The sequence below is a fragment of the Mytilus galloprovincialis genome, chromosome 14, assembly GCF_965363235.1.
Source record: "Mytilus galloprovincialis chromosome 14, xbMytGall1.hap1.1, whole genome shotgun sequence".
Lineage (NCBI taxonomy): Eukaryota > Metazoa > Mollusca > Bivalvia > Mytilida > Mytilidae > Mytilus > Mytilus galloprovincialis.
Window position 1 is genome coordinate 10279064 of NC_134851.1, and position 23042 is coordinate 10302105.

A 23042-nucleotide genomic window follows, 5' to 3' on the forward strand; every position below is an offset into this window, starting at 1 on the left:
CTTGAAATACGCTGTACACCAAAAAACAAAAAAAAAATCCAAAAAAGATTTATTCCAAAAAAAAAAAATCTCCACAAAATAGTGATAGTTTACAGCAGTGTTCAATTTATACAAATGCTGATCTTTTATTGGATGAAAGACGAAGTTAGTGCTTCCATCATATATTTTCAAAATGTATGATCATAGTACTAATTTGCTCTGCCACATATATATATGTTATATATATAGCATGTATAGCAAATATGAATAATTGATAGATGTATGTTACAACTAATTATCATCCTATGACATGTATGATGTTCATTTATTACCGTTATTTGATATTGACATTGAAATCAATGTCTTTCTTAATGCAAATTATACAGCTATATGATGTATAATCAATTTCATGAAATGATTACTGCTTTCATCTCACTGGAGAATTTCTTCAAAGGATAATCATGATAATGTACCCTGTTTATATTTTTGATTTGAAGATTTTTTAATTCGACAATTGAATGAGTAGTATTTTCAATTTGATAAGCAAGCGATTACATGTCTCTCATTTGGAGCAAAATCATTTAAAATTGTGATAAAAACATTATTTTTTAACTAAATCTTGTGGCACTTCATTCATGTCTGAAGAACACATGCTTCATCTGTATCTTCCAATGTTAGATAACAGGGATGGATACAGCCATTTTAAAAAGGGGGTCCCAACCCAGGATAAAGTGGGGGTTCCAACTATATGTCCCCATTCTTTTGCATTTATTGTGTAAAAAAACTGGGGGAGGTTCAAACCCCAAGAAACCCTCCCCTTGATCTGCAACTGGATAGTACAAAAAAAGTTATATAATATTGATAAGAATTTTGGTGGATGACTTTTAAAAAAGCAATTTATTTTGTGTTCTGTCGATATGTCACTTAATGATTAAATTTAACCTTTTATAAGTAAAACTCCAATCCATTGTTACAAATGATGTCAGCTAAACTTAAACTGGACCCATATTGAGATGATAGAGGGTTTAGATTGGGTGGTCTCTTTTTCTGTATTCTTTAAAACTTTAGGCAATTATTGTCTATTTCTTTAGTATTTATATTGCCACAAAATTCAATAAGCATATCATTATTCTCTATTTTGATTTTTTGGTCTATTTTCTCTATTTGTTGCCATTATTTCTGTGCTCTCTGTCCATCATTCTCTATTTGTTGCCATTATTTCTGTGCTCTGTCCATCTTTCTCTATCATTTGTTGCCACTATTTCTGTGCTCTCTGTCCATCATTCTCTATTCACTTAACCCCATCCATACCATCAACATAGGTAACAAGCAAGTACAAATAGGTTCACTTTTTAAGGTCATACTGATACAGCATTCCTATCCCTAATAGTTTGAAGAATCACTCTTGTTATACAAATGTATATGAAGTTAAATTTGAATTTGATGAACCTTTACTAGAAAGCATATTTTAAATTGGTTGCTTTAATTTGAATTTATATTCATCTGATAAAATGTCTTCAACATTGGTTTTTGTTGAAAATTTTCAAGTAAATTGAATTTTATTAAATTTGATGATATAAATAGGGATGTCGGGTCAATTTGACATTGGTTCTAATAAGTTTTAAGGTTATAGTTTAAAAAATGAAGACACTCAAGAAATCTTACTTTAAAAACACCATACAAAATCATCAGTTTATCATGGGTATGACAAATAAAATTGAGAATGGAAATGGAGAATGTGTCAAAGAGACAATAACCCGACCATAGAACAGACAACAGCAGAAGGTCACCAATAGGTCTTCAATGCTGCAAGAAATTCCAGCCCTTGAAGGCGTCCTTCAGCTGATCCCTTAACAAATATATGTACTAGTTCAGTGATAATGAACGCCATACTAAACTCCAAATTATACACAAGAAACTAAAATTAAAAATGGTACAAGACTAACAAAGGCCAGAGGCTCCTGACTTTAGACAGGCCATAGTATAGTCCTATATTATTCTTTTTTCAGCTGATAGATTTTTCAAATTTTACAAAAAATAAGGTTGCACTTCTTCCTGGTAAAAATTTTATCTTGGATTTTTATGAATAAAAGAATATATGGGGATTCATGTCCATGAAAGTAGAATCAAGTAGTAGCCTAATATTGAAGATAGAGAATTCAGATCTTTGCCACCTTTTTCTTGCAGTCTACTTCAAGCTGTATTTTTTCCCCTCAGAAATGTCTCAATTTTTGCATTTGTTTATTAAATATTCTAATGGTTCTTTCACAGATTCATATTTACTCTGTTTTATAATGCTGTCTTTAATCTAATATACACTGGTGACGGTTACTGAAAGGTGGAGGTTGATAAAATCGTGTATAACTTATTGTGTGGGAAGTCAATATGTAGAATTTGTTTATATTTTGACAAGTTTGTATAGAAAATGTATTGTATTACATTTGTCAAATGTCTGAGTGAAAATATGTTCTCTTTCAAATATTAATGACATTTAAAAAAGGCGATAAATATACTGAGTGACTTTTTAAACACAACACATCATATACATTAAAGCCCTACTTGATCAACTTTTGAATAACCCTACAAAAATATAATTTCAATGCATGCATTCCTCAAACTTTTTCTAAATGTTTCTTTCTGGTCATTAAAAGCTTGCATGTACATAGAGATCATAAATCACAATTCACAACTTTTCATCCAAATTAATAATCTCCATTACATTTTGAATACCTTTGCTATAGGGTTTTTTTAGTGTAAATTTGCAATCGTAACTGTAAAATTTATTTTATTTGGGGTTGAAAACAATGAATTTGTAAATAAGTTAAGATCTGAAATTGAAGACTGTAAAAACTGCTGGAATTGTTCTGTAGGAATATCCCAAGAAGTCTACAAATTCTTAGAAACTATAATAATTAATTTAGTCAAGTTCAAAAGAATATTTTTCTATTGGTTAAATTTTATATTAATGAAAGAAAAAAAAAACACCATGAGGAATTGAATTTCTATTTTTCCCTCAGTATATTTAAGATATACACCCACACATTTTTCTCAAAGATTAAATCAATAATGTTCAATTTAGAATTAACTAGTATTGCATTTTTTTTTGTGAAACCTTTACTGTAAAGTGCATTTAAAATTATTAAGATGAAAGGCTTACTTTAATTAAATAATTTCAAACCTAAATCCAATGAATATTTAAATCATTTCTAGCTGAATGTTGGTTTGTAAGAGAACTGACTGCAAATCATTATTGCTTTAGATTAACAGTCAAGAAATTATCTCCCAAAAAAAAAAATATTTGATGGCCATGATCTTTTATCTGTCAGTAATTTTTGGGTAATGATTGCATGAGATGAAATCGAAACCCTATGTTACTGACTTGATTTCTAAATGTTCCAAGGCTAATATCACTACCTTTTTGATACACAAAATATAGTGCATTGATCACACCATTCTATGCATCCTATTTAAGAACATTTCCAGAAATTTATCAATGTAATATATGGGGCAATATGCGCAATTGTTTCTCCATAGGCCGTAATGGTAACGTTTTCTTCTGTTGCTCAGCCCATATCGTAAACTTGTATATGTATGATGGCTTGTTTCGAAGCTGAGACATTTTTACATATGTGGTTAAATTTTCGGGGTACGAAGTGTGATTCATTTTTCCGTAATTTAGCAAACCCCGAGAATCCTTTTGCGATGTGGCTCCTCATGGTAAAAAATCCCATTTTTAACACAATAAGTTCTTTGAAATTTTAATACTTTGAACACATTTAATAGCTCCATGGTTTTTACACATTTATTCTGTGTTCCCCTACTTTCTAAATTAACACTAATGGTTCAGCTCAGTCATTTGTTTATCATAGAAATGTGTCAAATATCACTACACAGAGATTTTTTGTTTACACGTGACTTTTGTGTTCCTCATTTCAAGGCGCATTAGGGGTATTGTCCCATATTGAAATCCATAGTTCTGATTTTTCCAAATATTTTTAGGTGATCTTCATCGGTATGACATTCTGAATAAATCTGTGTATTTTTGTCCATTTCTGAAAAAAAATAAAGTCGTTTCAGCACTATATGGCAATGACACTTTTATCGCTATATTCATTTATTTTTAATACAACGTGTATGTATAATTAATTTCTTCCAGTATACCTTTACTAGTCAAAACAAGGACAAAACTTCTGATGATAACCTTAAATTACAATATACAGACCCTGTTAAAGCATTCCATAACATTTTCCTGTGTCTTAAAGTGCATTTTGACAGAGAAATTATGCAAAAATGTAGATTTCATAAAAAAAAACCACCAAAATAACTATTCTTACTAGTAGACATCTGGTATATAATACTATGAAAACCCCTCAAAACTACTGGGAAAGTCATTCTTATTATGTAATTAGAGTGCAATGAAGTGCAAATTTTCAAAACTTGTCCATTCACATAATTCTATTTAAGAAAAAAAGGCTTTTTACATGTATTTTAGTGAAAACCCTTTCTCAGTGAGAAATCCACATGAGGTATTATAGGAAACATTGTGACATCACACGTATTATGGCGTCATTAAATAACGACAGATCAAAATAGTGCTAAATAGAGTTTGCAGTGTTACATGAGAATCAGTTGCCGCAAGATTTAACTCGAAATGTTGAGTCGAAAAGATCAGTAACCAAGCCTTTTCATTTAATAGCAAGACCATAGCAACAGTTTTCATATAAGCATATTTATAACATACCGACTGTAATTTCATTTGCACAAATACCATAAATAAATAATTTAGAGCTTACCTAATAAATCAAAATGCTTACCAGTTATTCAGGACTTTTTAAAACCTTTAGTTTGCCATCTCATGTTTAATAGTAATGATATGTCTGGAACTGAAATAAGACAAAAAATTTTACTCAGGCTGTGTTATCATTTAATTTAAGTACATAAGTATTATCGAGAGAGAAAAATCTAATTCTTGAAAGTTTTATCACAAAGAAAGAAAAATGCCTCTCCCTTGTGGCTTAGCCACCTTCATTTAAACTGTTTATATTAGAAGCAATGGGTAGTAGCTAACTAGCTTAATACATGTAGTTGAATAGCAATATTGTTTTCAAGAGGGTTGGCCCTCCCCCTTTTTCACTGAGAAATGACAATATCTTGTGTTTGCTCGTGTGCATTAACAATAGTAATACATGATTTTCTTAATACATGTACAAGGTTTTTTTCTGTTTATTTGCATATGATATCTACTGACCAGGGTCAAATCATTGTATATAAGCATGTGATGATGTATCTCACTTTACTCTTGTGAAGTGTGTTATCTCCCTTGATTATCAGCTATTCCTGCAGACCAGAGTGATAATTACATAACAAAGACTATATTGTGTCATGTTTACTTACAATTAATTCATATTACATGTAAGTTTTTCTGCCTTTTTCAATTGAATAAACAATTCCTTTCGGATCTCTCGGGGTAAACAAAGTTATGATTGTGCCTAAAAAAAGTGTTCAGCCCCGTGCCAGTAACGATTTTAAAAGCGAAAAATTCATTGAATTTTTGCTGTTCTTTATCAATAATATTTATCTTTAATCATTTATGATAACTAGGTATAAATAAAAAACTACTAACCATCATTTTCACAATTTTCTGTGGTGTACAAGGTGAAATTATCTTAAGATATCTCTGGATCTTGTCTTAGAAGATGGGGCAATATGCGCAATTGTTTCTCCATAGGCCGTAATGGTAACGTTTTCTTCTGTTGCTCAGCCCATATCGTAAACTTGTATATGTATGATGGCTTGTTTCGAAGCTGAGACATTTTTACATATGTGGTTAAATTTTCGGGGTACGAAGTGTGATTCATTTTTCCGTAATTTAGCAAACCCCGAGAATCCTTTTGCGATGTGGCTCCTCATGGTAAAAAATCCCATTTTTAACACAATAAGTTCTTTGAAATTTTAATACTTTGAACACATTTAATAGCTCCATGGTTTTTACACATTTATTCTGTGTTCCCCTACTTTCTAAATTAACACTAATGGTTCAGCTCAGTCATTTGTTTATCATAGAAATGTGTCAAATATCACTACACAGAGATTTTTTGTTTACACGTGACTTTTGTGTTCCTCATTTCAAGGCGCATTAGGGGTATTGTCCCATATGCTCCGATATTTAAGTCATGAAAAGTAAATTAGGCCTGTCAAGAAAATTACCTATTACCTAACTTTTGCCAGGTGCAAGAATCTAATATCTGTTCTAAAAATATAAATGATGTCATTGTTAAAGTCATCTTTAAAATTTGGAGTTATCTCCCATTATCAAGAATTTTAGTTGAATTAACTTATATTCATACAATGCAATATTTAATTTCACTTCCCACTGATAAATTAACACAATCTTTACCCTTCTGGGCTTACAAGCACTTTGATTTTTATTTCTGGATGGTTAGGTAGTCTTTTTGCCAAATCATGTTATTGAACCTTTAATTAAATATCCATTTTCGTTTGCTTCTCTGAGCAGGGACATACAGTAGTTATTTTTTGCCAAAAATGGTTAAAACACCTGTATATCACTTTCAACTTGTCATGCTTTGCGTGGGCAGGGGCCAATTTTGTGAGGTTACATACCAGCCTATGATTGTCAAAGGGAAACAGTTTTGTAAACTGTACATACGCAGTAACAGAATTATTAAGCTGAAGTCTGCGTACAAGCCTATATAAAATATGTCCATTTAATTTCTTGGTTCACTTGTATCCACGAAATCCATGAAAAATTAATTCAAATGTAATTGTATTAGTATCCCACGAATACCAATGGATCTACAGTATATACAGACTATAAAGGAGGATGATGGCCATTAAAAAATATAATTGTATTGGTGACCATGACTTTAGTAGTAAGATTAGGTAGATTAAAATAGCTTTACCCGGTAGGTACATTCAGATTTTTTGCCAACTACAGAAAGAAATTGCAGACCACTATGAAGCCCAAGAAAATTTAAATGGTTGACTTATTGCATATATTATAAAATTTTGTTTTAATGACTGCCAAAACATTCATGATCTGGTTTAATTTCTATAATGCCTGCTTCAGTCTGATAAACTTTGATGTTAAATTAAGGTTACTTAAAAAACTGAGGTTGATAAAATGGGTATAACTTAATATTGTGTGGGAAGTCCGTTTAAAAAGCTTGTTTATATTTAACACATCTGTATAGAAAATGTATTGTATTACATTTGTCTGGAGAAAATTTGTTCTCTTTCAAATATTTATGCATTTAAAAGTGATATGTATTTAAAATAAATTGCACCAAACAGTAATTAATGCATCTGGCATTTTCTGCATATTCTTCTCTAGTATAAAATCAATAATGTTCAATTTGAAATTGAAAGTAATGAATTTTTTCAGTAAAACAATACTGCAAAGTGCATTAAAACTTATTAAGATGAATTTAAAGGCTTACGTTTAAAGAATCAATTTAACAATGAAATGTAAAGAATATTTATGTAATTTCAAGCTCAAAATTGGTTTTAGAAGAGTTGGTTGAATAACTGATTTCAAGTCATATTGTTTTAGATTTCCAGTTGACATACTTTCTCCCATAAAAGTGTAAAGTGAGCACTGTGTTTTTCATCTACTTGTAAAACTGTTTAAACATATGGTTTCTAGACATAGCATTACATCATGTTAAGCTTTATTAGAAATAGACTTAGTGTTAGAGGGTTGTGGCCCTTAAAATGTGATTGGTTTTAATCCCGGGTTAATTGTATAAATTTCAAGATTCTTCCACTTTTGTTACTTTTTATTGTGAATTCATATTAGATTGATTGATTGATTGATTGATTGATTGATTGTTTGTTGCTTAACGTCCAGTGGCAAAAATTACATGCATGTTCAGGACGAAACTCATATTAGATGAATTAATACATAAAGTTTATTTTGTTTATTTAAAGAGAAAAAATGTTGCCTGAAAGGTAACCTATCTGTAAGTAAGTCATTAAAAGTTAGCTGGCTTTATACATATGTTTGTTTTTAAAACTTATGGGGGGGGGGTGCATAAATAAGTTGTGAGGAAATATTATCCTTTTTAAAATGAAGATTTGTTTTTATAAGTCATCATACTTTATTAAAAGATTTTTTTCAAACCTATTTGATATTTTGAACTGTCAGTACTAACTACTTCAAGCAGTAAGATACAAATATTGTTTTCCCCACAGCTAAGATTAAGATCTGCATGCAACATGTCCAATGTCATGCAGGAGTTTGTGTTTGAACCATGATTTAAAACCCGTTCACGCAGATTACATAGATGTAATCTAACAAAGTCTATAATACGATTGAAAGTTTGCAACAATATATTCTCTGTGGAATTGGATTAATCAGAACAGTTTACTCTCAAACAAATAAAATGTTGAATTGTAATTTTCTGCTTAGATTGCATATACAAATGCTGCAAATGCTGATTCAGTGATTGATGGATAAAAGTCAGATATTGAGCAAATTGAAATGGATTCTGTGATTTTATACTTGTTTTATGGTTATTTGTGCAGTTGGAGACTATTAAATCAAGTATTAATCACACAATGGTAGGGTTCAGGTTGATGTGATTCTATGTCAATCTGGTAAAACTAAAAGTTGTGCAGGAATATAGAACATAATATTAGACTGATTAACTTGAAAGATTATAAAAGCTCACTACAAACTTTCAGAAAAGTACTATGAAAACTGGAAGTCATACTGCTGACTTGGTAATTAATAAATAAGTCTCCTATTGAATAAAGTGTCATGCTTCTCATTTGATTAAAAAAAAATACATCTGTCACATTAAGAGACCTCAATGTTTACTTGTCAGCACTAAGTCATAACCTTAAGTTCATAGCTTTTGTGGCCAATTTCACTTTTATTTATAATGAAGTGTTCTTTACTGATGTTAAGCCTTATTTTCATGGTTTAGCGATCAGGTTTACTTATTTGAATTAGGTGTTTTTCCAACACACTATATACTATTGAGAAAATGAATCCTTGAATGTCTACATGTCTCTTTTGTTATTTTGTAGTAAAATGCAGGAAGATATGGAGGAAGAGAATAATTGCATATTTACATGTCTCTTTTATTATTTATTTGTAAGATCCAGGAAGGTTTTGAAAAAGAGAATCATTGTATGTTTACATGTCTTCTTTATTATTTATTTGTAAGATCCAGGAAGATATTGAAGAAGAGAATCATTGTATGTCTACATGTCACCTTTATTATTTTGTAGTATGATCCAGGAAAATATTGAAGAAGAGAACCGTTGTATGTCTACATGTCACCTTTATTATTTTGTAGTAAGATCTAGGAAGGTATTGAAAAAGAGAATCATTAAAATTGAGAATGGAAATGGGGAATGTGCCAAAGAGACAACAACCCGACCATAGAGTTTGTTTACATGTACCTTTATTATTTTGTAGTAAGATCCAGGAAGATATTGAAGAAGAGAATCATTGTATGTCTACATGTCACCTTTATTATTTTGTAGTAAGATCCAGGAAGATATTGGAGAAGAGAATCATTGTATGTCTACATGTCACCTTTATTATTTTGTAGTAAGATCCAGGAAGATATTGAAAAAGAGAATCATTGTATGTCTACATGTCTCCTTTATTATTTTGTAGTAAGATCCAGGAAGATATTGAAGAAGAGAATCATTGTATGTCTACATGTCTCCTTTATTATTTTGCAGTAAGATCCAGGAAGGTATTGAAGAAGAGAATCATTATATATTTACATGTCTCCCTTATTATTTTGTAGTAAAATCCAGGAAGATATTGAAGAGGAGAATCAGAAAGCGACTGTACTATCACAGAAAACTAAACTGAATGAGAATGTTTGTATTCGTTGTTGTCGATCCTTTGGAATAATCTTCAACAGAAAGCAGACATGTCAAGTGTGTAAACTGTACATCTGTAAATCATGCTGCCTATATGACAGGGAAAACAAAGGTTATATATGTCATACCTGTGCAGAGGCCAGGTTAGTTTTCTTTTTTTTGGTTCAATCCTTTGAGTTATGTCCCTTTGTAACTGCTGTGAGCCTATATACTATGTTTCCTCTATGACAGAGAGAACAAAGTTTACATGTGTCATACCTGTGCTGAGGCCAGGTGAGTTTTCTTTAACATTGGTTTAGACTTTTGAGGTATGTCCCTTTGTTACTGCAGTGATACGTCTTAAAAATCATAGTTTCTATGACACAGAGAACTTGGGCTATATATGTCATACCTGTACTTGGTGAGATTTTTTATTTTGTTCAATGTTTTAGTTTGTTATGTCCTTTGTTACTGCAGTGTGATCCTACACATACCTTGTTCCATGTGTCACTAAACTTAAACATGTCTAGGGATAACTCATGTTTAAGTTGTCACATTATTGCAAAAGGCAGGTGAATTGTCTCCCCTTTGTATCAGTGTTTTCTTGACTTATGTCCCTTTGTTACTGAAGTATGATCCTACATATATCTTGGTGACTGTGATAGGGGGAACAACATACTAAATTGTAAAATATGCAATGAGAAAACTATCTTTCATCAGAGTTCAAATGATGAGGATGTAAATCTATAGTTCATTGTATGGACTTTATCAATGAGCAAAACCCATAATGTATAGTCGGCTATGATTAGCCCTGATATGACAATATTGAAACAATTCAAACGATGATTGGTCTTTTTACTGACAAACAGTTTAAAATGATTTTGCCACACCTTTTCCTAATTAAGACCAGATTTTTATCTTGAATAGAAATCTATGTCATTAGTCTGAAATCTTCTCTTAAAACAATCAAGTTATTGCTAAAATCAATTGTGGTAATACGATTTTTATATGAGAACATTAAAATTGCCTAGGATGAAATTAGATATTAATTTGAGGTATTGCCATTAATTTGAATGTCATAAAATGGTTTGAATTTATTGATTTTTAGGTAGGTTAGTGAGAAATGACAGTTACATCTGCTACATGTTATATTGTTTGTTTGAAATATTTTATTTTTAATAAAAATGGTGTAAACTTTATTCCATGCATACTTCTGCCTCAAGACTAAACACATTATGTGATAAACAAAATGTTTAAAGAAGCATATAATGATTTAATTTAATCATATACATGTAAGTTACATATCACTCAAGGTCAGTGCATGAGATTTTAAAAAATGTAAATATAACACATTTTAACATAAAAATTATGACTCCTGACTTGGGACAGGCACATGAGAATGTGACTGTGTTAAACATGTTTGAAGGTGCCTACTCTCAAGCATATATGCTAACATCTTAAATATTTTTTTGAGGCGTTTTATATTTTCATATTTTTTATTGATAGTCCAAAAAATCAAGATGCATGAGACTTTAATGATATAAGATTATATTTACAGGGAACTAAAGATGAAGTCATGTGAATGGTTTTATGACAATGTCAGTAAGAAGTTCAAAAGATTTGGCAGTGCTAAAGTTGTTAGAACTCTGTACAAACAGAAGAGGAAAGACTCCGCTAGACGATACCACAGTATGTATCTATAGCAACATATAACCTTTACCTTCATTTCATGGTTTGTTTATTGTGAAAAGGAAGCAAGGATCATATTATAAACTTTAGAAGAAGCATTTTATTGTATGTAATGCAACTTGCACAGACAGAAGTAATAAGAAGTGGTCACAGGAGGTTTCTGTGGAAACTTTTTCTATTTAAACTGTCCATAAGGATATTATTATTCCAGATTAATTGTTGTTCCCCAGCATTCATACTTTATAAGAATACGTAATTACAGATTTATTTTTGTATCCATGACTTTCATAGTTGATAACGAAAGCATTATTTTAGATTAATTCTCATTTCTACAGTTATCATCCTGTACTTGACTTGATTTTAGCATAAAACAATTCGTTATGTTGTTTCCTGACAAAATCCCGTAAAATCAATAAACAACAGCGTCCAAGGTCTCGTTCAGACTGATGAGGATGTTTTCGTTTGACAAATCTGACAATACACGGATAATTGAGTTTACTATCAGATTTATTAACGGTTCAGCCTCTAACTATCAAAGTAATTGTGTTTTGGATTAGATATATGGTTGAATAATAGTATGTCATAGATGAAAGAACATTATATATAATCCTGTAATCCTAGGATTAATCAAATTGAGGAAATACAGAAAATTTGATTTTATAATAAACTGTAGGGATTTAAAATCTACTTTTTATTGCATATTATATATGTCTATGATTCCGTCAATAGAGGGTTTCAAAAGAAATCTTTCTTGAATGGAAAGATATCTGTTTTTAAAGGTTCCTTAAACAGTTCTGGTACTAATCCAGTGTTTGATAAACAGCCTGATTGTTATCTATAGCCATTAGATAAACATTAGACTTCAAAAGGAGCTACCACTGAATGTAGAAGACACTTAAAACAACTGACTTAGGTGCTTGAAACAATTTACTAAAATGACACTTGCAACCACTGGGAAATGACACTTGTATGGGGTTACTGGAAACCATTGACTGTAGATGACACTTGAAACCAGTAACTTCTACTGAAATGACACTTGCAACCACTGGGAAATGACACTTGTGAGGGGTCACTGGAAACCACTGACTGTAGATAACACTTGAAGCCAGTAACTTCTACTGAAATGACACTTGAAACCACTGGGAAATGACACTTGAGAGGAAACACTGGAAACTACTAACTGACAATTGAAACCCCTAACTGATATAGCTCTAAATGCAACCACTGGAAAACAGCACTTGAAAGGATTTACTATAAAGGACACTTGGAACCACTGAATATAGAAACATGCAAAAAACTGACTAGATTACACTTGAAACCACTGACTGTAGAGGACACTTGAAACCACTGACTGTAGATTACTCATGAAACCACTGACTATATTACTCTTGAAGCCACTGACTAGATTATTCTTGAAACCACTGACTAGAAGACACTGAAACCACTTACTGTAGATTACTCTTTAAACCACTGAAAACACTCAAAAAATACTACTGAAAACAACTGACTTTAATGTACACTTTGAATATTAAACTCTGAGAATCACACTCCAAATCTCTTTAAGTAAAAGAACACAAGTTTACAACATCTGACTATGTATATAGAGGACATTTTTTGAAGAGAAAGGACAAGTTTTGGCCACTGACTTGAAAGATACATACAGCCAATAAGTTAATTTCTGGCACGGCATATTTTATGGTACTAGTATTTGATATTTTCTGGTACCTGAGTTTTCATGCTTTATTACAATTTTAGGTACAGAGAATTTGCTTGGTAAGGTTTGCTCACAGGTGAAAGTTAAACAAAAATAACAAGTGTTGACACAACATTATCAAGGTCTTGATTTAATATAGGAATATACATCAATCCTATAAAATCTGAAGAATGCAAAACCATCATATCATATACCTTCTTGCTGCATTACATAATCATCCTTTTCATATCGATATCATGATACATAACACCGTCTATTTCATATCATTTATTATAATACTATGTTGTATTTCTTTTTCATATCTCTTAAAATGATAAAAATAAAGTAATTCTCTTCTCTTTGTATTCTAAGTATGTTATGTATAATTTCCCCCTGCAAGCACCCTATTTGTTAATCATCTTAATATTATTTTTCCATGCTATACTCAGTACGTTTTTCTCATTCTCAGTATGTGTTTTTTTATAGCCATATTTGGTATGTTTTTCTCCTTATGTCTTGTCTACAATTTAGTATGTGTGTTTCTCCATATGTTTTTGTATCCTACCCTATGTGTATTTCTGTATTCCCAGTGTGTGTTTTATCCTACCCCATGTGTATTTCTGTATTTCCAGTGTGTGTTTTATCCTACCCCATGTGTATTTCTGTAATTCCCAGTGTGTGTTTTATCCTACCCCATGTGTATTTCTGTATTTCCAGTTTGTGTTTTAATCCTACCCCATGTGTATTTCTGTATTCCCAGTGTGTGTTTTATCCTACCCCATGTGTATTTCTGTGTATTCCCAGTGTGTGTTTTATCCTACCCCATGTGTATTTCTGTATTCCCAGTGTGTGTTTTATCCTACCCCATGTGTATTTCTGTATTCCCAGTGTGTGTTTTATCCTACCCCATGTGTATTTCTGTATTTCCAGTGTGTGTTTTATCCTATCCCATGTGTATTTCTGTATTCCCAGTGTGTGTTTTATCCTACCCCATGTGTTTTTCTGCTTTCTAAGTATTTGTTTTATCCTACCTTATGTATTTTTCTGCATTCTCTGTATGTGTTTAATCCTACCTAGTGTGTTTTTCTATTTTTCTCAGTATTTGTCTTATCCTACCGCATGTGTTTTTTTTTGCTTTTTCTGTATTTGTTTATTCTACATCATGTGTTTTCCTGCATTCCAAGTATGTGTTTTACTTCTCAGTATGTGTTTTCTCCATACTCTGTATGAGTTTTTATTATTTCCCATTATTTGTTTTTATCCATTTTTAGTTTATGTTTTTTTCCATGTTTTGTTTTTCATCATAGTTTATCAATATTCTGGCTTAAAATTAAAAAAAAACCACAAAAAGCCTAAAAAGCATACTCCACCTCGTAGGGTATTCAAGTTTAAAAATGTTAAAAAAAAAAACCATAACAAATGAACAGATCTAAATGGATTGTATCGAAGAATCTTAGGGTTTCCTTTCTATAACTGTCCAACTAACAATAGATATATATATGTATAAAGTTGCAGAAAACTACAATAGTCTGTGAGTAGATCAATATTAAGTGGGTTTGTTTGAAGTTCTCATCAAATTGCTCTTTCTTTTAAGCCATGCCTTTAGTCATTTCTTATCACTAGGATCAAATTGATTACTCAAAGTCATTAAGCTTTCTGTTGCTTTCATTTCATTATCTTTACCGAAATGTGATTTCCGTTTTGTCTATCTGATTTTGTCACAATATCCTGAACGTGTAAATTAAAAGAGAATTTATTATTATGTCTAAATGATGATTTTCTGTGCATTGTCCAAGATCATTCCATCATACTTGTCCTGCCTCAATTGCATAAAATGTTTGCCACTGGACATTCAGCAATTTATCATGCATTTATTTGATCAGCTCTTGTATAGTTGCTACAAATATTATTTCATTTATCATTTAGGAACACAGGTCATGTATATTTTTTCCAAGGTCATTCTGATTGTCACCCAGAAACACTGCTTTACATATCATGCATTGTCACCAAACACTTTGCTTTTGAGTGAACACACATCAAACATTGCAAATATGTGGATAAGCATGTTCATGAGTTGGTTGCTTGGAGAACTCACAGTTTTGATAAGGAACCCACTGTTTAAGACCCTCATGGTTAGTCAAGGTCAGTCAATGCCTGTTAAGAGTTTAGTAAAGTGTTCATCAGCGTGAGTTACTTGCTTATTGAACACTCAATGTTGGTGAAGTGTGCACAAGTTTTGTTGCTTGTTTAATCACAAGTTTTGGTTAAGTGTTCATGAGATTTGTTGCTTGGTGAACAGACAGTTTTGGTAAAGTTTTCATGAGATTTGTTACGTTTTAAATCACAAGTTTTGGTGAAGTGTTTATGAGATTTGTTGCTTGTTAAATCACAAGTTTTGGTGAAGTGTTCATGAGATTTGTTGCTTGGTAAAAGCACAGTTTGGATGAAGTGTTCATGAGTTTGTTTGGAGGTGAACATACAATTTTGGCAAACTGTTCATGGCTTGATGAACAATAAATTGTTATGCTGACACATTTTTATTCTTGGAACCTGTTCTGTTCTGCAATGTATTTATCATTACAAATGTTTGATGTGATTGCAGCAATTTCAAAAACCACATGCAAGCTAAAAAAATTGCAATAATATTTACAAATCACCACTCACCACCACTTATGGACTAAGTGTGACTTATGTATTATGATCTGTATCCTGATTACAACTCTGTAATGTTGTTTTTGATGATGTTAATAGATGTTGTTGAAGCAGAATAGACACCATGGCAAATGTTAGTTTACAGTAAAACCTGTCCAAAGCAAATACTTTCAAATTCTGAACTAAAGTTTTTTTTTAACATAGGTAACTGTTGAATGTTCTCTGTATGTCCATGTTCCATTTTTCAGTTTGGACATGTGTCCAGTTTTTCTCGCAGGTCAAAATAAAATAAATTAAGTTGGTAGATTTTACTGTTGTTAAAATATGTTCTACATACAAATGTTATTAGTTGGTTGTTTTTTTAGCTCACCTGGCCTAAAAGGCCAAGTGAGCTTTTCTCATCACTTGGCGTCCGGCGTCTGTCGTCGTCGTCCGTCGTCGTTAACTTTTACAAAAATCTTCTCCTCTGAAACTACTGCGCCAAATCAAACCAAACTTGGCCACAATCATCATTGGGGTATCTAGATGGCTGCCATGGCTAAAAATAGAACATAGGGGTAAAATGCAGTTTTTGGCTTATAACTCAAAAACCAAAGCATTTAGAGCAAATCTGACATGGGGTAAAATTGTTTATCAGGTCAAGATCTGTCTGCCCTGAAATTTTCAGATGAATCGGACAACCCGTTGTTGGGTTGCTGCCCCTAAATTGACAATTTTAAGGAAATTTTACTGTTTTTGGTTATTATCTTGAATATTATTATAGATAGAGATAAACTGTAAACAGCAATAATGTTCAGCAAAGTAAGATTTACAAAAAGGTCAACATGACCGAAATGGTCAGTTGACCCCTTTAGGAGTTATTGCCCTTTATAGTCAATTTTTAACCATTTTTCGTAAATCTTAGTTATCTTTTACAAAAATCTTCTTCTCTGAAACTACTGGGCCAAATTAATGCAAACTTGGCCAAAATCATCATTGGGGTATCTAGTTTAAAAAATGTGAGGCGTGACCCTGCCAACCAACCAAAATGGCCGCCATGGCTAAAAATAGAACATAGGGGTAAAATGTAGATTTTGGCTTATATCTCTGAAACCAAAGTATTTAGAGCAAATCTGACAGGGATAAATTGTTTCTCAGGTCAAGATCTTATCTGCCCTGAAATTTTCAGACAAAACAGACACCCTGTTGTTGGGTTGCTGCCCCAGAATTAGTAATTTTAAGGAAATTTTGCAGTTTTTATACGCCCGGGACGGGACGTATTATGGTATACCGTTGTCCGTCCGTCCGTCTGTCCGTCCATCCGTCTGTCCGTCCGTCCGTCCGTCTGTCCGTCCATCCGTCTGTCCGTCCGTCGTCCACAGTTCGGACAATAACTCAAAAACACTTTCACCAATTTCCAAGAAACTTTGGTGAATTGTTTATATCTATTGACGTAAGCTCCCTTTCGTTTTTTTTTAATTTCAGATTTTAAGTTTTGGATTTATGGGGCTTTATTCATAAAAAAGGGGGGATTTTCAACACTTCGGACAATAACTCAAAAAGGCTTTCACCAATGTCCATGAAACTTTGGTGAATTGTTTATATCTATTGACGTAAGCTCCCTTTCGTTTTTTTTTAATTTCAGATTTTAAGTTTTGGATTTATGGGGCTTTATTCATAAAAAAGGGGGGATTTTCAACACTTCGGACAATAACTCAAAAAGGCTTTCACCAATGTCCATGAAACTTTGGTGAATTGTTTATATCTATTGATGTAAGCTCCCTTTCGTTTTTTTTTAATTTCAGATTTTAAGTTTTGAATTTATGGGGCTTTATTCATAAAAAAAGGGGGATTTTTAACACTTCGGACAATAACTCAAAAAGGCTTTCACCATTGTCCATGAAACTTTACTGAATTGTTTATATCTATTGATGTAAGCTCCCTTTCAATTTTTATTAATTTCAGATTTTAAGTTTTGGATTTATGGGGCTTTATTCATAAAAAAAGGGGGATTTTTAACACTTCGGACAATAACTCAAAAAGGCTTTCACCAATGTCCATGAAACTTTGGTGAATTGTTTATATCTATTGATATAAGCTCCCTTTCAATTTTTATTAATTTCAGATTTTAAGTTTTGGATTTATGGGGCTTTATTCATAAAAAAAGGGGGATTTTTAACACTTCGGACAATAACTCAAAAAGGCTTTCACCAATGTCCATGAAACTTTGGTGAATTGTTTATATCTATTGACGTAAGCTCCCTTTCTTTTTTTTTTAATTTCAGATTTTAAGTTTTGGATTTATGGGGCTTTATTCATAAAAAAGGGGGGATTTTCAACACTTCGGACAATAACTCAAAAAGGCTTTCACCAATGTTCATGAAACTTTGGTGAATTGTTTATATCTATTGATGTAAGCTCCCTTTCGGTTTTTTTTAATTTCAGATTTTAAGTTTTGGATTTATGGGGCTTTATTCATAAAAAAAGGGGGATTTTTAACACTTCGGACAATAACTCAAAAAGGCTTTCACCATTGTCCATGAAACTTTACTGAATTGTTTATATCTATTGATGTAAGCTCCCTTTCAATTTTTATTAATTTCAGATTTTAAGTTTTGGATTTATGGGGCTTTATTCATAAAAAAAGGGGGATTTTTAACACTTCGGACAATAACTCAAAAAGGCTTTCACCAATGTCCATGAAACTTTGGTGAATTGTTTATATCTATTGATATAAGCTCCCTTTCAATTTTTATTAATTTCAGATTTTAAGTTTTGGATTTATGGGGCTTTATTCATAAAAAAAGGGGGATTTTTAACACTTCGGACAATAACTCAAAAAGGCTTTCACCAATGTCCATGAAACTTTGGTGAATTGTTTATATCTATTGATGTAAGCTCCCTTTCAATTTTTATTAATTTCAGATTTTAAGTTTTGGATTTATGGGGCTTTATTCATAAAAAAAGGGGGATTTTTAACACTTCGGACAATAACTCAAAAAGGCTTTCACCAATGTCCATGAAACTTTGGTGAATTGTTTATATCTATTGATGTAAGCTCCCTTTCAACTTTTATAAATTTCAGATTTTACATTTCCGTGTTATGAATTTTTATGCTTAAAAAAGGGGGGATTTTCCAATTTTGGGACAATAGATTTAAAGCATAAAAGACAAGTTAAAAGAGCAACGGGCGTATCATGCGCTAAAGCGCAGCCCTTTATTGGTTATTATCTTGAATATTATAATAGATAGAAATAAACTGTAAACAGCAATAATGTTCAGCAAAGTAAGATCTACAAATAAGTCAACATGACCAAAATTGTCAAGTTACCCCTTAAGGAGTTATTGCTCTTTATAGTCATTTTTTAACAATTTTCATAAATTTTTGTAAATTTTTGTAAATTTGTAGAATATATTTTCCACTGTAATTACTGGGCCAAGTTCATTATAGATAGAGATAACTGTAGCAAGAAGAATGTCCAGTAAAGTAAGATCTACAAACACATCATGATCACCAAAACACAATTTTGTCATGAATTTATCTGTGTCCATTGTTTAATATGCACACAGACCAAGGTGAGCGACACAACAGGCTCTTGAGAGCCTCTAGTTTTTTTTATCAAAAAGTGAAAATCTTGAATTTAATAATTTACTTCAAATAAATTTACATATATATTTCTAATGTAGATTTTTTGTATCTCTTTTGATGGGTACATTTTGCTTCACACTCCAATGGTGTAAATAGTTTAAATTTTATAGGTTTTACAGCTTTTTAGTAAATAACAATTTATAATACACATTTTTGTGATAAAAGCAAATTTGTCAAGGTTAGACCAATCATACATTCTAGGTATTGGGTTTCACATTGCAAGAATTTTTGTTCTTTATAGTCTGGTAGACGGATGATCCATGATTATATGGATTTAAATGTGTTTTTTTTTCACTATTCAAACTAAGGTTAAAGGGGAGTAACTCAAATTGTATAGTTATTTAAATATTATAAAAGTTAAGGCAAAATGCTTACAAAAAAATAGTCTCTGTAAACTCTCTCTCTCTATAGGAAATAAAAAAAAAAACTGTCTGAAGTATGAAATAAGTTTTTCATATATAATTATGTGTTTGATGATTAAATAATTTTTTTATTGAAAAGAATAAACCTGAACTTGAAACCCTGATTTTTAAATTCTTTTTTTTAATTATTTAACTCTCATTTTGATTGTTTCAGCTGATAATGAGAGTGATAGTGGCTACGATCCTTCACTTCTGTCCAGTAAACAATATGGATCCCTACAGTCCCTAGACAGATTACACCAGCAAGTAGAGGGTCATAACAGGGACACAGAAGGTAAGACTGAACACTTATATACACTTTAAAGTTTTTGAAAATTTCTTCCTTTCCTTTGACAATTGTCCCTAAGAGGGCCCCAGCAGGGAAAGTGACACAGAAGGTAAGACTGAACACTTATAGACACTATAAAGTATGAGAAAATTCCATTCCCTTGACAGGTTCCCTCAAGATGGCCTCAGCAGGGAAAGTCCGAAACTTAGACATTTTTAAATATATGAAATTTACCTTCAATTCCCTTGACAGTTGCACCCAAGATGGGCTCAGCAGGGAAATTAACACAGAAGGTAAGACTGAACACTTATAGACACTAAAATTTGTGAAATTTCTCTTTATTTCCCATGCCACTAGTGCCCAAGAGTGCAGGGCAGGGAAAATGACACTGAGGGTAAGACATTAACTTAAATACACTTTTGAGTTTGTGAAAATTCCCTTTATTTCCTGTGACAGTTGCTCCCAAGATGGCCTCAGCAGGGAAAAGTGAAATATACAGCAAGACATTAACTTAAATACACTTTATAGGATCTGTTGACTGGCTATACAGCCCTTTCACGGAAGGCTAGACAGACTAAAGGATCTGAAAAGTTGACTGGCTATACAGCCCTTTCACGGAAGGCTAGACAGACTAAAGGATCTGAAAAGTTGACTGGCTATACAGCCCTTTCGCGGAAGGCTAGACAGACTAAAGGATCAGAAAAGTTGACTGGCTATACAGCCCTTTCACGGAAGGCTAGACAGACTAAAGGATCTGAAAAGTTGACTGGCTATACAGCCCTTTCGCGGAAGGCTAGACAGACTGTTATAATATTTGGGAGCTATTTATTTTTGCAAGCAAAAGAATAAGTGAATGTAAACTGTTAATTTGTTAAACTTTTATTTATAAATATATCCAAAAAATTGAAACATCATGAAGATGGATTACTGTGAAGTAGAGAAGAAACGGCTAAACGTAAAATGAATTGAAGTATCTGCGAAAATATGTTGGTTTATAATATGCAAGAATTTCTTAACTCTGTATCATATAAAAAAGGTAGACTATCTTACATTTCTCAACAAGTATGGAGCCTTTTAGACAGACTTTCTTGACAGCACTGTTATTAACTGACCAAGTATTAACAGAGATACAATGCGTTATTTAGACTGCTAATTAGTTAATGGACCAGTGTTCTTTATCATTCAGAACCAAATAAAAGATACAATAATTGATTTATTTAAAAGTACAACATAACCTCAGACACATTAGTTACTTAGCTAATCATTAAATTATAGTAATCTAATAGTAATAGAAAATAGTTTGAAAGCCAAGTCTGATAAATAAATATTATTATGCTGAATATTGCACCAACCCATAATGTTTTTAAATTACCCAAGTTGCAATGGTTGACAAAAAGAGGTTTACTGTAGCAATAGATCTACTAATAATTTGTATTTTCATAGCAAAAAAAGGTTTATGTGCTTTTACAAGCCTTTCTGCATTCTATAACATAGTTGTCTCATTTTTAATGGGTCTGTACTGTAGTTAGCATGTTGCAAGGCTTAATTTCTATTAAAGCCTCATTTTCCATTGGCATTCAAAATCCAAAACTATCATATCCCAGTCGACCCCATATGCAGGATCTTCATATTGGAATTATTTTTAATTTGATCTCATCCTTTTACTCATGAAATAATTGCCTCTGGACATTAAGCAAACAAGAATTGATCAACCACATTGGCATTGCTAGATGTTGGCAACCATTGTTCCTACTTCAGTATTAAAAAAAGACTCCTTAGTTAGGACACATCAGAGTTTTATAGACCATGAACATGAATTGTGGATATTTCAATAATATTTATATATTTATCAAAGAATCAGACTTAAATTTAAGTACTTAATAATACAAATTTTGTTATATGTATTTATCAAGTCTAATCATTTGACAACATTTGAATTTGATGTAAAATGGGAGATAACTCTAGATTAACTGTTGAAGATAGAAAAGCATGGGAGATAACTCTGTTGTTTCTAGGGAAAACAATCCTCTTCTATATAACTCCTTCCAGTTAGGAACACCAGGTAAAATTGATAAGTATCTTTTTCTGTATTCACACTGGCAGTTAATTTTAAAATATATTAAAGGCTCAGATTAAAGGTTCCCCATTCAACTCTTTATCATCCATGTACAAGATTGAAATTAAGGATAATAATATATTGGCAATAGCAATTTGGAAACAAAATATGTATCTAATGAAAATCAAGAGAAAAAAAATATAGTGTATGTTTAGCTTAAAGATCAAAGTATGTTTACCTCAAAGTGTTTTCTTTAATTTTCTTACTGAAAGATTATAAGATTAAATTACACCTCTTTATTTGTTGTTCTGAAATTTATTTGAAAGTTTCAGCCTATTTATAATTCAGTTATTACCTGTCACCTGAGGTGTTATAGGATTGACACTCTTGTAATATCTCACTATAGGTTACGCTTATTTCTCACCTGAACAAAATAAGCATATTGAATCTTATGTAATTTTATTTACTCGTCTAATTGTCTGTAAAGCATTGATTGCCTACAGGGAGGTGTCTTTTGATGTGACGTGATTTAATTTTTCCTATAAAGTTTTATTAGTTTAGTTATGACTGTTTTTCATTTACAAACATTACAAAAGGCTTGATAACTGGAGAAAACTAATGAAAAAATACTAGGGAAGCAAAATGAAAACACCAGTGGAACATAAACTGATACATGTAGCACCATTCAGTAAAAATATGGAAGACCTGTGAAAAAGCAGAGGCTGATTGCATGTAGGTGGGAGAGAGATAGTTCATAGGGGAATATAGCTTTGCCTCCCTAATTACCCCAGTGTATGCACCCTTATGCCTGG

The 23042-nt window shown here is 31.8% G+C and overlaps 1 protein-coding gene and 1 long non-coding RNA gene across 10 annotated transcripts in view; one reads left to right on the forward strand and one right to left on the reverse strand.

The window, feature by feature from the left end:
- Positions 1 to 23042, forward strand: part of LOC143057986 (uncharacterized) — a 113635-nt gene that overhangs the window by 33221 nt on the left and 57372 nt on the right. For all 9 annotated transcript variants that reach the window (XM_076231444.1, XM_076231441.1, XM_076231442.1 and 6 more), the window contains 3 exons: positions 9765 to 9986; positions 11381 to 11511; positions 20061 to 20180. In XM_076231444.1, the coding sequence (XP_076087559.1) occupies positions 9765 to 9986; positions 11381 to 11511; positions 20061 to 20180 (473 nt within the window). The remainder of the gene's footprint in view (positions 1 to 9764; positions 9987 to 11380; positions 11512 to 20060; positions 20181 to 23042) is intronic.
- On the reverse strand, positions 3726 to 6129 carry LOC143058334 (uncharacterized). Its single transcript, XR_012973012.1, has 3 exons — positions 5603 to 6129; positions 4794 to 4862; positions 3726 to 4031 (listed from the first exon to the last, which is right to left on the reverse strand). It is a non-coding gene; the product is annotated as an uncharacterized LOC143058334 (long non-coding RNA).